This window comes from Dicentrarchus labrax, unplaced genomic scaffold (assembly GCF_905237075.1).
Source record: "Dicentrarchus labrax unplaced genomic scaffold, dlabrax2021, whole genome shotgun sequence".
Lineage (NCBI taxonomy): Eukaryota > Metazoa > Chordata > Actinopteri > Moronidae > Dicentrarchus > Dicentrarchus labrax.
This window is the reverse complement of record NW_026136710.1, coordinates 14,420,619-14,434,839: the sequence shown is the minus strand read 5'-3', so window position 1 is coordinate 14,434,839 and position 14,221 is coordinate 14,420,619. Positions and strand designations below refer to the sequence as shown.

Sequence of the window (14,221 nt, the reverse complement as noted above, 5' to 3'; positions counted from 1 at the left end):
AAAGATTATTTAAAACAAGGGATTTGTGGTCAAAAACACAAAACTCTCTACCTTGCAAATGTTAAGAGTGGAGGAGCTGGAATGAGACTAAATAACATTCAGCAATACAAATGGTGATCGTGTTGGAGAGCAAACGTGGATGTTGAGTTCACATCCTAATTTTGTTGCACTTTATAGCATGGTTCGGAAAAATCTAATGTTATGTCATAATGATGTGTAATGAAGATCTGTCGGATTAGGTTGAGCAGATGTTCCTTTTTTCTAGGAAAAGTCCATAAATTTGGTGCTTCATCCCCAGATTTCCTCCTCTCAAGTGGACCGCTTTATGTTAGTAACAGGATAATCTTATCATGGCTGGCAGGAATATAAACTCTTAGATTAGTTTGTTCTTGGCTATAGAAGCATGGTAGTAACAGGCCCACAGTATGTGGTACCACATTACCTTGCCCTTGGCGTGCAGGTGGTGATGGTGTATGTTTCTGGCAGCGATCATGGCCAGCTGTCTCTGGATCCACTGTAACTCCATCTGAGACTGCCTCAGCAGCTCCTCCACATGAACAGTGGACGTGTGATCCCGCATTATCACCTGCAAAACCCACACAACCAGATATTACACACGCTGCAAACTTCACACTCTCCTTACACCTCCATACAAGCACACGGTTGCTGAACCACACACGCAAACAAAACCAAAACATACAACTGAATGTGTACATAATAAATGTACTGAAAGCAGATATATGTACACAAATGGTATATTTTAGGTACATGTTTTGATTTGAGCGATTCTAGTTAAGATTTATACTTTGTTCCACCAAAAACTACTGAACTTTTGTGTGTACTTTTTTTTATGTTACTTGAGTTTACATAAGTGATATTCCTGAGTACATCTACTGCATTAACCATGTACTGTCAATTTTTCAATGTCATTTAAAATAAAGTCTGCCACCCAAAACAATGTATAATACATCCAACAGCAAAAAAAGCTTTGATTTACAAATCCCATCATTTCAAGCAAAACATAACAAAATGCGCGTTAGACAGTTATTACAAGTACAAGTAAAATGTGTAAGATGTTTTATTTTGCTTCATCATCAAAAATGTCCCCCCCTTACTAATTTGACCAGAAACAAAGACATTTTAATGTCACAAATAAAGATGGAGAAGCTATAAACACATAAAGAGGAACACATGGCATATTGCATGCACATAGCACTAACAAATCTAGCAAAGAGTTTCTTGGCACTTACTGTACAATTCCTTCATCTTCTTTCATTAACATCACTTAACTTGCTTGTTACTGTAAGTGCATAATCAACCCCTCAAAGCAAACATTTCCAATTTAACACTGCTGTCCCCCCCGCATCACTTGGTCTACATGCATTTGTAGGTGCCGACTGTCTGGTATGATTGATATATACATGTGTGTGCCCATGTGCAAGTGTATGAGTGTGTTCAGTGGAAGAGAGAGAGAGTGAGAGAGGGCTCCACTAAGTTACATAAGAGAGGATTACTGTATCACAGCAACACAATGACCGGGGGGAGACATCAGCTTTTATCAGTCGATGCTAAATCCCCATCTACTCTGTACTGTTTTGTACCTTTGTGCAAACACACACACACACACACACACACACACACACACACACACACACGCACACACACACACACACACAACCATGAATACCATATTCACAGTAACTACTATACAGTGACACACGGGAGGTTAAGAAGGTTAATGTTGCTTGTACCTCAGGAGATTTGACTTATCTGACTCTACTGCCGCATCATAATAAAAACTCAACAGTCATCTGTTTTCTGTCTAATTTTGGTTTTTTTTGTCACAAACAAAAACAACTGCAGAGCAAGATCACATAAAAAAAAAAACATTTTTAATCAGAGATAGTGAAAAAGTGACATTATGAACACGTAAGTGGCAATAATTAATGGACAAATACAAGTGATTTGTTTTCATACTTTTTCTAAGGGGGTAGTAGTGAAAACAAAACTGTAGGATAAATCAGCTCCCTCTTCCCCTGTCTTTTTAAGGCTGTTTGAGCCAAATGCTCAAACAGCTTCTCTGTGCTGACTCACCTTGGACAGCTTCTATTTCCTTGCAGGGGACTGGAGGAGGAGGACAGACACATCAACAACAACAACACGGAAAGCTCAGGAGTCCTGTAGATTTATGCAGAAATGTCCCATCCTGCGAAGCCCTCCATCAACCTGCAGTGCAAAGCATCTCTCACACAGATTTATCAAAGTGGAGGAAAGAGCTGCCTACGTCATTATCCAGGCCTGAATGAGGGTTTTCATTTGCTACCAATTACTAGGATTGATTTCATGATATTGCTGCTTTATTTTGGAGTATCTCTCTCTGAAGAAGTGCATTATTATTGTGATGCTGTGTAGTCAACTCAGCTTAAATCTGAGCAAACAACTCTTCATTGCTACCCTGTTTCACACTTGAGCACATAGTCGTATCCAACTTTAGATGTCACTTGAATAAGTGGATTTCAGTAATGGGGTCTCCGCATTATTTCAAACAAAAGAGGTTCCTCTTACACAATATATTTATAAAAGCAGCTATGACTGGTTTTCAATGCATGCACTTTGTTTGCACAGGAAGAGTTTAAGCCACTGGAGAGTACTTACTAAAAATTGCAGTTTGCATATCCTCAAAAAGAATAATAGTAGTATAAGAGGATGCAATCTTGCACATGAAAAACTGCAAAAGGTAAATATTCATAAAAATCCTGACATGCATAAAGTGCAATACTTTTCAGTAAAGTACTGTACATTGTCAGGAATAACTTCATAGTATTATTACCCATCCAAGTGATGCTCTTTGGTTTCTCCCATCCTCCTTACAGAGATCTTGGCTGGCTTCTTAGGATCCCAGGTTTGGCAAACTCTGGTGCCATGTGTCTGCCTTGTAATCCAACATAAGCCTTAAAAAAAAAATTAACACATAAACACTCTAAAACTCACTACTAACTAAAGCGCAGGGATGCTGTACATCACTGCACTACATAACCATGGCTCCTGTCTCTGAGTACATATTTTGGACAGCTTCTCCTTGATATGACTTGCTCTTTTCATACTGAAGTCAGTTATGATTCAGAATTTTATCTCAGGGCGTTCTTGTACCCAAGGCTGCCTGCTGCGTGCCCATATGGCACACTTAACAAGAAGGTGAAATATAAACAGGAGACGGAAAAGAGCATTTAAGGCTAACCTCTCACCTTTTATCACAATATGGGGGGGGGAACTGGCCTCACGACGATGTCAACATTATCCAGTGCTTAGGTCGTTAGCATACACACTTTAATGGTGCATCCACATAGGTGGTTTCACTTAGCCCGATTAGCTCCTCTCCGGACAGTGTTTACGCTGCACTTTATTGGACGCCACTTGAGTCAATATTGAATAAATACATAAATAAATATGCCTTCGAAATATTGACTTACATTCCGTAATACTTTATCTCTAGCTCTCAGGTGTAATTTTGTTGCGGGAAACTCGCTTTTAGCTAGCTCATGGAGTTTGGTTTTATCACATAAATTCAAACATGGCTGCACCATTCTTACTTTATAAAACCTGGAGGAGTGATAACACCTGTGTTGGTGTGTGGGGCCTTTATACAGTCCTGACATATTGTCGCCTTTTAAAGGTTGTTTACACCAAGCTAAAGTCCTGTTTTCTAGCCAACTGATCGATAAAAATCTAATTATTACATTTCATCCTAATTTTAAAAGTGTTGTCAAAATCTGCTAAAAAAAAAAAAAAAAAAAAAGGGTTGTTCTTACAGCGTGTACTGGGTTTAGCAGAGCCACTGGAAAATGGCTACCATAGATGTGAGACTGAAGTTGTGTCTGTGTGATCGTCACTGACCATTTTGCACATACAGCATTCAAACTTGTACAGGAATTAATATGGAGTAAAACCTTAAGCTTCAACTTCTATCTCAAACCCCATTCATTTGTAACTTGTTAGATTTAACAGTCCAAAAAATGTTCATTCACCATGAGCTTTGTAAAATGTTTTTATTGATGAAAACTATACATATCAATGGTCATGGAAAAAAACATAACACAACTCCAGATGTATTACTGTTGTTCTTACTCTCTTGTTCTAGCCGGTGCTGGTCTCAAAGACGGATTTATATGGTTTTTTTTTTAGGAAGAGAAGCCTGTCCCACACTTCCTGTTCAGGGCAAACTGGTGCAAACATTCACCTTGGCAGATGAACTGGTCCCAGAAATTCATACCACACTGTGAATGCAGTTTCTTGTTTTATTTACTTATTTTAATCCAGACAGAAGTGCTGTCCTAACACATCCCCGACTCCTTTTAGTAACTGGGTGGCAGTTTCAAACTCCAGTGGGATGTTCTTGATCTGAGACTGCTTCAGGTCTCTCTCCATCAGCTGGGGATAGGAACATGGGACACATTATTTATGCTACTCAGATGACTATAAGATAAGTATTAGCAATACAACATTTAAAGTTCCCGCGCACTACTGTGTAAATGTAATCTAAACGATTAAACTTTACACAAACACATGAAGAAACCAGTAAAGTTTTGAAGTGTCACATAACCTCATATGTTGTTATCTCTAGCACCTCGCTAATGTCATCCTCTTTTTCTGGCAGTGGTGTGTTGATCAACATAGCAGCTTTGGCCACATCTGGATGGTGATGCTTCTGCAGTGTCTGCAGGGAAGGAGAAGAATTAAAATTGTAATTTACTAAATAAAAGTATACTTTCCATTAAGTTGGCCTCCTACATGTACGTGATATTCCTTCATCACATTTTCCAATCAACGACACAGAAACAATTGGCTTGCACAAATCATAGCTCAGTCGTAGTCTGTGTCATGGATGATTCATTCACCATCACATACTGTACACACCTTAATCTCCCACAAGCTGCTCTCTAAGGCACGGCACTGAGCAGGATCCTCTTCATCCATCAGATACGGATCTTCCAAAGGCTCTGTCATTAGGAAGAGACACAAGACAAATGCATACATTGAAGAAGATTGTACATCACAGTACAATTCTTACAAATTGTCTTGATATTAATATTATATTGCAATGAACCGGACTGGGAATCTAAAACCACTGAAATGTTCAATGGTAAGAAATTATAAATGTTGAGAAGTTCCATCACAAACAGAAGAGGAGACTCACCATCTTCTGTGCTGGGCTTGTGAACAAGGACTCTGCAGGATGGGTGGCGACGGATCAGGTTGTAGATGAAAGGTAGCACTATAAGGAGGCCTGTAGACGGTGCTGTGAGAGCCAAGCGAGCCAGGCGTTTGGCAAACGCAGCCACCAGGTATACCGGCAGGTGACTGGAGGTAAGCACAAACGTGTATACAACATATTTTTAAACTTTTATGGTAATTTTTATGATCAAAAACACATTCTCCCCAGCCACTACTGCTGCAGTATAACTTGACCTTTATGTAGACAAGTGGGGCTTGTCGGGGGCTAACAAATAAAAAGTGTGGTTAGACTGGGAAATCTACTGCAGCAGCTCAACTACAAATAGTGTTAACTACAACTGTTTACCTGTCCAGTGCTCGAAGAGGACAGACAACTATAACTGATACACTGAAGATTAAAAAAAACAACATTTAGTGAAGCATGAAGGATCTTACCTGGAGCTAAGGAAGAGGTTAGCTAGGTGGAAGAAGCGTGCTCTGTACTTCACGTGGAAAATGGAAGGCTCAAGCAGATTATACAACTTCTTGTAGAAATCAGGGTAATCTCTGCAAACACACACACACACACACACACACACACACACACACAACCTTGAGTACACTATTTATGTAATTCAGAAATATCTTTGAGTTTACTTTTGTACAGATTCTGGATGGAGGTTACTTTGTGTGCGTTTATTTTCTTCTACATATTACTGTAATTAATGTGACAATGAAAAGTGGCCAAAATCTATGTACTTTTCACATAAATACTCACAGGTTGTGTTGATGAATGAGGACAAAAAGGCCATTGAGGGCCAGCAGGCTGATAGCCCCACCTGTTTAAAAAAAAAAGGACAAAGACATGCTGATTACCAGCATCACCCTTTGGAAATAATACATCCCAGAGACAAGATGTAAAAAAATACCACTATGGTCATTTTAAAGTCACTGAGTACAGTCACAACTTACCAACTTCATAGGCAGCAGTCAAGAAGTCAATCATCAGTGTGGGTTTACTCATGTGGGGCAAAATGGAGTCATGGAGGATCACCAGGACCTTTTTATACATGTTGCTTGGCAACTACAACAGAGCGATTAGAAATTAATGAGACACAGTGCACAGTGTCGTAGATCTTTGATTGTAGAAAAGGTTTTTTTTTTGTTTTTGTTTTTTTTAAAATAGTACCTTATACTTGAGAAAGCCCAGCCACATCCTCTCAAAGACACGCTTGTGTTCCTGTAATGAGGTAGAACATTTAAAATCATATTTAGGAAACATTTAAACAACAAGCAGAAATGTGAAAGTCTGATTAAAAATATTTTACTTACATTCAGTTTAGCAGCTTTCCAGTCTTCATGCTTGGCTGGAAAAACATACATCACACAGTGGCAGTTCAGCATCACAGCAAAAAAGAAACACTCACACTACGGCATTGTCAGAAAGCAGGTCTCACCTTCCTGTTTGACCATGAAGTTGGTGAGCTCTGACTCCTGGCTAGGCACACTGATGTTGGACATGAGGGTGAACACATTGGTCTGATATACAGGCATCACTGCCTGGGGAGGGACAAGAAAAGCCAAGAGTATTCAGCAAACCAAGTAATATACATGAACTGCATCTAAACTGTGACAATGAAAGCATTAAACAAGCACAGCTACAGCACATGAGCTAAGCACTAGACAAGAGTTTTCCTACCCCTTTGCTTTTGTCCATGACTTTGCCCACATTCTCCCGGACAGAGCTCATGACATAATAGCGTACATCCTCCATCTCAAGGAACTCCTGGAATCTGGAGATCAGTAGGGAATTGTCTGTAGTTTTGGAAAGCAGCCTTTCCACCACTGCCTGGCCATGAAATAACAACAGAAATATCAGAATGTGCCTGTGCCACTAATGAAATAAAAGGTTGGTGTTTTCAGAAGCATTAAATTACATTAATGCTTTTCATATTATTATCCCCACCACTGATGGCCAGGTTGCATGACAAAAATCCCTACCAGGATGAGTTCTCTTGGAAAGCTGTAGTGTTCACTCCAGTCCAAGTCCTCGAGGGGATGTTGTCCTTCTCCTGCAGCAAACTTCATAAGGCAGCAGAGGGCACTCTCCTGTATCCAGACAGTTGTTTATTTTAAAAAAAACAAGACGGACAAACTTGATTTCCTTTCACAGATCCCCAAGTGCATCATAATGGTTCATTACAATTTTGTTTACTGCCAGATCAGAGAGCTAACAACTAAATGTTGATTGGCCTCAGTGGACCTGAGCTGGTATGCCCCGACACAAGATAAAAGGCAATAATCTACCACATCATACTTGATTCCCTTTGTCATCTACAGCAATTCATGGCTTTCAGCAATAGTAATAAAAACTTCTAGACAGTAGTTAATTTAACAGGGCCAAAGAGAACAAAGTTATTATCAAAGACTGTGTTCACTCAAGTATACTGGCAGTAATACCAGTGTTCTTATCATGCCAACCATTCATTTGTGCACAATAAGTTAAAAACCCATGCCACAAATGTTCCTGCACGTATACTCACTTCAATGTAACTTCAAGTCTGAAAAATGCTGTCACTTTCTCAAGTGTGTATGGGCCCCTTCTCCACTGAAGCTTTCAGTCAACTCACCTTGACTCCATGGAGTTCATGGGTGAGGTGCTCAAGCAGCATCTCCACACAGCTGTTGTAACGGTGTCTCATGAACATGCGGTACTTCTCTTCAGCACTGTACCCCCCTGAGCCAGAAAACAGACAAACAGACAGACAGACAGACAGACAGATACAGAGACGGGACGATGAGAGCATCAGCAACTCTATTTGTGTGTGTGTGTGTGTGTGTGTGTGTGTGTCCCGGTGTCTGTATGTGCAGCAGTGTTCGTGTGCCACTTCCTAACATCCCCTTAATGATTAATATGAATCATGATGATGAATTATCAGCCTGTACTCACCACCCAACGCTTCCTCCTCGCCAGGTAGTTTACCGATGAAGAGCTCCTTCCTCTCCAACAAGGTGCAGAACAATTTGCCGCACGCATCGGCAGCACTGATAACATCCTTGTCTTTTTCTGACTGCAAACAGACATGAAGAATACGAACACATGTAAGGTGGTGAGATAACACAACCCGCTAGCTCACCAGCATGTATTTAGTTGTGGGTGGCGTATATTTTACCTGAAGGACCTCGAGGATGTCAAAAACGTCGTTGGCGTGTTTTCTACTCTCAAGTATTCTCTCGACTTTGCTATTTAAGTCGATTTTAGCTGTTTTTACACTTTGTTGGCTTGTTTTCGCCGAACTCACGTTGCGTTTTTTGGCCGGCGCCATGTTTACCCAGTGATGTGCCGTTCACGTAACATCCGGCAAAACAGTACGTAAGGCAAAAATCCTACAAATTAGTTTATGAGTTTAAGAGTAGATTGTTTAAATATAGCCGCATAAGCTTGTACGTAATTACAACTACTTCTATTTTTATTAGCTTTCACTGCCATAGAAGTACGGCAATCATAGCTGAGTGGTGGGAGATCTACTTTACTGTAAACCCAAAAGTCATTGAATGCAAACATTACTCCATAACTCTCAACTGTTGTTGCGCCCCCTCGTGACTGGAGGGCGAAGTTTTAGCTTAAATTTGATCCCTTCAGTATTTAATCATTGCTTGGGTACAGAAGTATCAGTTTTTATAAAAAAAAAAAAAATACACGAGTACCCCTCTGCTAAGTTCTGTCAACACAATCAGATTAAAACTTAAATTCAAATGAATCAATAACTGTATGATGTAATAAAATAATACAATCATCACTGTAGCTCTGATATAAATGCTATAGTGTCTTCTTTTGATACTGCTGACTTTCATACTTCAATTTATGCCATTAAAAATCTACTGAAAATGAATTAAAAAGGCTTGTTTGCCTTGTAACTGATTAGTGAGATTATACAAAATCTAGATGAGCACTTGACGTGACCAACTCTCAGCATGGAAGCGTCACATTAGCTTCAGCAGATGCAAAATGACATGGAAGAAGGAGAGTGGATTTTGTCCCCATTCTTACAGAGGGAGTAGTGGTAAGGTACAATCACTTCAAGGCCCGAATGGACATAGCAACCAGTTACTCTTTCCACGTACACATGGGTATGTTAGTATTCTATTAAGATATACTTTATTAATTCCACACTGGGGAAATTCACTATTAAAGATATGTATGCATGAAAAAATCCAGACTCGTCTTTAATGTCAGAATCAGAATCAGACTAACAGTCAGCTTACAAGACAAACATCTTAACTACCAGCACTATTAGGACTGACACAGAGGTTGGCAGAGGGCATACACATTTGTTACAAGGTGAAATTAACATTTTGTCATGATCAGGGAACAATAAAGAACACAAAAGGCTTTTATTATCTTTTATAGTTTGTTTAATAACATTTGTATAAGAGAAGCTGAATTTAATTCCACAAAATGAAAGTTATCCTTGGAAGATATAGTAAATAGAAAGTTTATTCCCAACAAAAGAAAGAATGTTTTGGTGGGAAAATGTCTCGTCTTTCAGCAGACCAGGTGACCTAATCGGAGGCATTTTCTACATCTGCGTTGTCCTGGAGGAAAAGGAGAGCAACAACGAATAAGAATATGTAACAAAACTGATTTTTAATTTCAAAGATTCATACTCCATATGACTTTAAGATACCTGTTTCTGGTCCTTATTGTCTCGTGTGTCAGCAGCCGTGGCTTCAAAGTCATGGATAGGCAGTGTGGCCATCCAGCTGACCATGGAGCCCTCCTGACACTCCGTCTCAACAATGGTGGGGTAGATGTGAGCCTCCTTGAAGGCCTTGATCGCCTCCTCCTCGCCGTCCCATTCCAGCCGCTCGTGCAGCCCGTCCCCACCGAATCGCTTGTTGTACCGGTCAAAGTGAACCTTTTCCAGGACCAGCCCCAAACCTGGTGCTTTGGGAACATCCACCTTCTCCTGTCCCCAGCTACGCTCCATCACTTCCTCCTTCGCGTAGCCCTTTATCACCGCAATCACCAGGCCGATCATCTTGCGGATTTGGTGCAGCATAAAGCTCTGGCCTCGCACAGTGATCACTGCAAACTCAGTATTGCTGCAGATGAAAGGCTCTCCGCAAGACATCTCTGTGATGTAGCGGCGGGCACTGGGGTCATTTGCAGCCTTCTGAGAGGTGAAGTTGTGGAAGTTATGGGTGCCTTTGTAGAGCGCAAACAGACGGTTCACCCTCTGTAGTGTCACTGGCTCAAGGCGAAAAGCTGCTTTATTCGCAGTATCATAGTCTTTTGGGGACAAGGCCACTGTTGGAAGCATATAGGAGTATGTACGAGCATCACAGTTGTTTTTGGAATTGAAACTCTGGGTCACCCGCTTAAGACCTGTCGGAAACAAAAGTGAGTGTTAATTCCTGAATGTTAAAACCCCCTCCTCTCGGCCTTAATCGAGAAAACTGGATTATGAGAAACAACTAGCATCACCTGAGGTTTGGGCGGATTCTATCCTTTAGCATTCATCATCCCAACAACTTTGACTTGTTATTGAATATTTAATTCAGCAGATAATAAAGGTTAGCAAGAACCAAAATCTCACCGAGCACTCTGATCTGTGGTGGCAGATACTCATTGATCTTTTCAACGATGTCTTCAATCAGCCACAGCTTTAGAGACACCACTTGGCCAGCTGCAGATACACCCTAAACAAATCCAAAACACCAACACAGTTTGTCATATTGATATTATTATATTAGTAATAATGATGTGTTTAAACTCTTCTCATGTTAAAAAATGATAACACCACCTATTACATTACAGTTGTTACACAACAGTTAGGTAGCACAATAAAGTGAATGTTTGATTCTTTTTCAAAACTACCTTGTTTGCCCAGCGCTGCAAAATGGGTTCCCATTCATTAACTCATACCTTATCTGTTCTGGCACACCTTTGGAATGACATCTTCTTCATGTTGTCTCCATGGTTTTCAGGAATGCAACCAGATTTAATAAGTGCAGTAACGAGGTCATCTTCAATTGTCCTAAACTGAGAATTTCCAGTATTTCTCTGAAACGCAGGGAACACTTAGATTTAGCAATATGTAAGAAAATGAAGTGCTTAGAGCTGAGAGAGAGGAAACCCAGCTACAGTATGTACCTGCATGCCATAGTATCCTTTTCCAGAATATGCCAACAGGAGGACCACTTTCTTTTTGGGATATTTCTTTTCATCTTCAGCGTGTTCCCCCTCTGCTTTTATTCTTTTTGAAGCCTGCACCTTCTCGGCAGAGTCTTCATTCTCCTCATTGGATCTTTTCAGCATCTTGGTTGTCTGCTCATCTCTGGGTCCTTCACTCATCTTGCAGAAGAACTGAAAAAAGCCACCTACGATACACACGATATACAAATATTCCGCGATAATGATGCCCTAATACACCCCCGTGGACATTCAGTAGGCTAATACACCATGTCCTGTGAGCTTATATGTGACGGGGGCAATCGATTCAAATACATTTTGCATTCACTCACACAATAGAAGATGAGTCTCGCGAACCAAAGCGTATTTAATAACCCAGAACAGGAACAAACTCACCCACAGCCCTGCAGACTGAATACATTCACCATATGTTATAGGTTGGCTTACCGTTTCTCTCTAACGTCCGTCTGTGGTTAACTAAGGCACTCAACAGCGGTCGGATTTTAAACATGTCACGCTCAATGGCCACGCTAAACCATCAGCAGAAGTTCATTCAGCTAAAAGATACATACTGGCATATCAGCTGAACTACGGAAAGCTAACGCGAAGCAGAACACCTTCCTCAGATGAAGCTTACTTTACGGGGTCCGCTGAGGAAATATATACTCTCCTAATGAACCTAAGACAGCCTTGTAACCCAAAGTTTAATGACTATGTTCTTAAATATGTATAACTAAAGTGTAAACAGTAGCTGTAGCTAACAGTCCTGCAGTAGTTGCGGCAACATACACACATGGCCAATGTTAACTCTGACCTCTGATGGAAATATCGCGAGACTCGTCCTTTTCTCGTTTCTGCCTACGTCACGGAAGTACTCTGTAAATGTAAAAAAGGTATTGACCCTCTTTTACTGCACTGTTGTCCCTGTTAATGTTATCTGAAACCTTATGGTTTACATTCACATATATATAATATAATGTTTCATATATAAGCCACAGATTGGCAGTATATCAGCATACAGTCAACTCTCAGAGAGAATAAGACTATTACACTCCCATGGGAGTCAATAGTTAGAGATTTATGTGTTTACATTTAGTAGAGGAATAACCTAAAGGACAAATAACCACATGAAATATAGTTTACAGAGAGTTTTGAGAAAAGATCCACATGTAGTAACATGTTTGACCACTTGAATGCAGCAAAATCACACAAAGGAGTCATCCAGTTGCTTTGGAATATATGTTTTTCAATTCAAATGGCACCAGGCTATACATTTGGGTTATGGTCATCAATCTTAACTGACTCTCATAGAAAATGTAATGTTGTTATACCAAGAAAAAATTGTAGACTGAATTACATTTTTCCTCTGGCGTGCTTCAAAGATCAGTAAATCAGTCAGGCCCGAACATCAACTGAGTTTTATTGCTCTTTGTCATTTTCATATAGGGTAGCCTACAATTTATCATGGTATATGCTAATACCTTGTATGGACTGGCTGGTTGTGTCTAGAGGTTTTTCAAGTCCTCCAATCACCTTTGTGCAAATCACCATATTTCAGACTTCATCTGAACTCTTCTGTACAATTTAAGCCCAAAAACATTATGATAAATATGGATTTGTTGTATAAAACAGAGACATGATGCACAGCACAAGCCAATCTTCATAATTTTTAGTCCATAAAAAGAAGTCTTACTATATTAATCTACTAGCCACTCATCATAATGTGCTGTGACTCATGTAAGTGTAATGCATGTGCGCAAACGCTTAAGTCAAATTATAGTGGCAAAGAGGTTCAGCACTTACAGAGCAGAGAGGTGTTTATGTCCACAACAACAAGGAATACCAGTTGCCAAGAGGCCAAACCGTGAAACGGCTCATCCTGGGATGGCCTTGAAATGCATACTTGCACTTTTTTAAAGCACCTTATAAGGTGATCAACTAGTTTAGTTGCTGAAAACCCAATGCCAAACATAGACATGCTATGGGAAAAGAACCCCGGTTGCCACAGTCCCATATCACACAAGGCATGTGCCCACTTTTCCAACAGAAGATGATCCTTCTGGACAGTGGTGATTCTGGTGGTGAACAGAAAGTCTTTTTCAGTTCACAAGTGATGATTATAAATGTTCCCAGTCAGATGTCCTACAATAACCCTGAAGTAGGCTACTAAGGTTCAAATGGCAAAAGTCTCTTAACCTTGTGGGGGAAAAAAAAAAAATATATATATATATGCCCTTATGTGACATGTTAATTGTATCTGTTGGAAGCTCTTAGGAAACTCCCCTGAAGTCAGACATAAACAAAGCCAGCACTGTTTTTGTCCTCAGCATCCTGAGATGTCTTATCTGAAGTCTAAAAGAAAGAAACGTTCACCATCAATGTGAGTGCAAAGAAGGATTCACCACTCTGCAAGAGGACTGAATCGGCCTCGTAGTGAGCCACTTCAAAAAGCTGCCGAAACAGACCCAAACCTTTCCTGCAACGCTCACACTCACCTGTACTCCTACATAGTGTGAGCTGGCCACAGTCTTTTTGTAACAAAAAAAAAAAACAGCCACAGCAGAGGCTTGATCAGATTGGACTGAAACTGGCTGCCTCTGCCCCCACATATAACAAAAATAATAATTATTAAAAATCATCCACATAGCCAGCAAAGAAATCCACAGCTGTTAAAGCTGTTGCCCTGCTGGCTGAGTTATGTAAGCTGTTAAACAAAATAAATATCACATATTTGTCAAATGTGAAAAGAGAAAGGATTGACTTTATTTGCAAATTAGCATATAATAAAATATGATGTCTGTGAATGAAATTGAC

General features: G+C 40.1%; 3 protein-coding genes across 11 annotated transcripts in view; all 3 read right to left on the bottom strand.

Annotated features, from left to right (window-relative positions):
* Positions 1–1,386, bottom strand: part of rimbp2a (RIMS binding protein 2a) — a 63,715-nt gene extending 62,329 nt beyond the window's left edge. For 3 of the 9 annotated variants that reach the window (XM_051412697.1, XM_051412696.1, XM_051412695.1), the window contains exon 1: positions 443–567. In XM_051412697.1, coding sequence (XP_051268657.1) covers positions 443–526 — 84 coding nt within the window. In that variant the 5' untranslated portion in view covers positions 527–567. Of the gene's footprint in view, positions 1–442; positions 589–1,250 lie in introns of those variants that run through there. The other 6 variants (XM_051412694.1, XM_051412690.1, XM_051412688.1 and 3 more) reach the window with 5 other exon arrangements.
* A 2,643-nt stretch (positions 1,387–4,029) lies between these two features.
* Positions 4,030–8,570, bottom strand: noc4l (nucleolar complex associated 4 homolog). Its single transcript, XM_051412707.1, has 15 exons — positions 8,385–8,570; positions 8,162–8,282; positions 7,842–7,948; positions 7,213–7,320; positions 6,911–7,060; positions 6,669–6,771; positions 6,544–6,578; positions 6,401–6,451; positions 6,184–6,295; positions 5,990–6,050; positions 5,674–5,778; positions 5,195–5,364; positions 4,915–4,997; positions 4,601–4,714; positions 4,030–4,428 (listed from the first exon to the last, which is right to left on the bottom strand). Exons 1-15 carry the CDS (start codon positions 8,535–8,537, stop codon positions 4,309–4,311), a joined length of 1,593 nt encoding a protein of 530 aa, XP_051268667.1. The 5' UTR covers positions 8,538–8,570; the 3' UTR covers positions 4,030–4,308.
* Positions 8,571–9,604: 1,034 nt separating this feature from the next.
* Positions 9,605–12,220, bottom strand: pus1 (pseudouridine synthase 1). The gene is made up of 6 exons (XM_051412710.1): positions 11,855–12,220; positions 11,369–11,595; positions 11,141–11,278; positions 10,812–10,914; positions 9,900–10,600; positions 9,605–9,807 (listed from the first exon to the last, which is right to left on the bottom strand). The coding sequence occupies exons 1-6, from the start codon at positions 11,916–11,918 to the stop codon at positions 9,775–9,777; spliced, it is 1,266 nt and encodes a 421-aa protein (XP_051268670.1). The 5' UTR covers positions 11,919–12,220; the 3' UTR covers positions 9,605–9,774.
* Positions 12,221–14,221: the final 2,001 nt, after the last annotated feature.

Excerpts from the sequence above, each read along its gene's own strand:
- pus1 (XM_051412710.1), bottom strand. The coding sequence starts at position 11,918 with ATGTTTAAAATCCGACCGCTGTTGAGTGCCTTAGTTAACCACAGACGG. Across the intron at positions 11,596-11,854 it reads ACGGACGTTAGAGAGAAACG|GTGGCTTTTTTCAGTTCTTC; the intron begins GTAAGCCAACCT and ends TGTGTATCGTAG. Across the intron at positions 9,808-9,899 it reads ACAATAAGGACCAGAAACAG|GACAACGCAGATGTAGAAAA; the intron begins GTATCTTAAAGT and ends CTTTTCCTCCAG.
- noc4l (XM_051412707.1), bottom strand. The coding sequence starts at position 8,537 with ATGGCGCCGGCCAAAAAACGCAACGTGAGTTCGGCGAAAACAAGCCAA. Across the intron at positions 6,452-6,543 it reads GGAAAGCTGCTAAACTGAAT|GAACACAAGCGTGTCTTTGA; the intron begins GTAAGTAAAATA and ends ACCTCATTACAG. Across the intron at positions 6,296-6,400 it reads TGGGCTTTCTCAAGTATAAG|TTGCCAAGCAACATGTATAA; the intron begins GTACTATTTTAA and ends GCTCTGTTGTAG.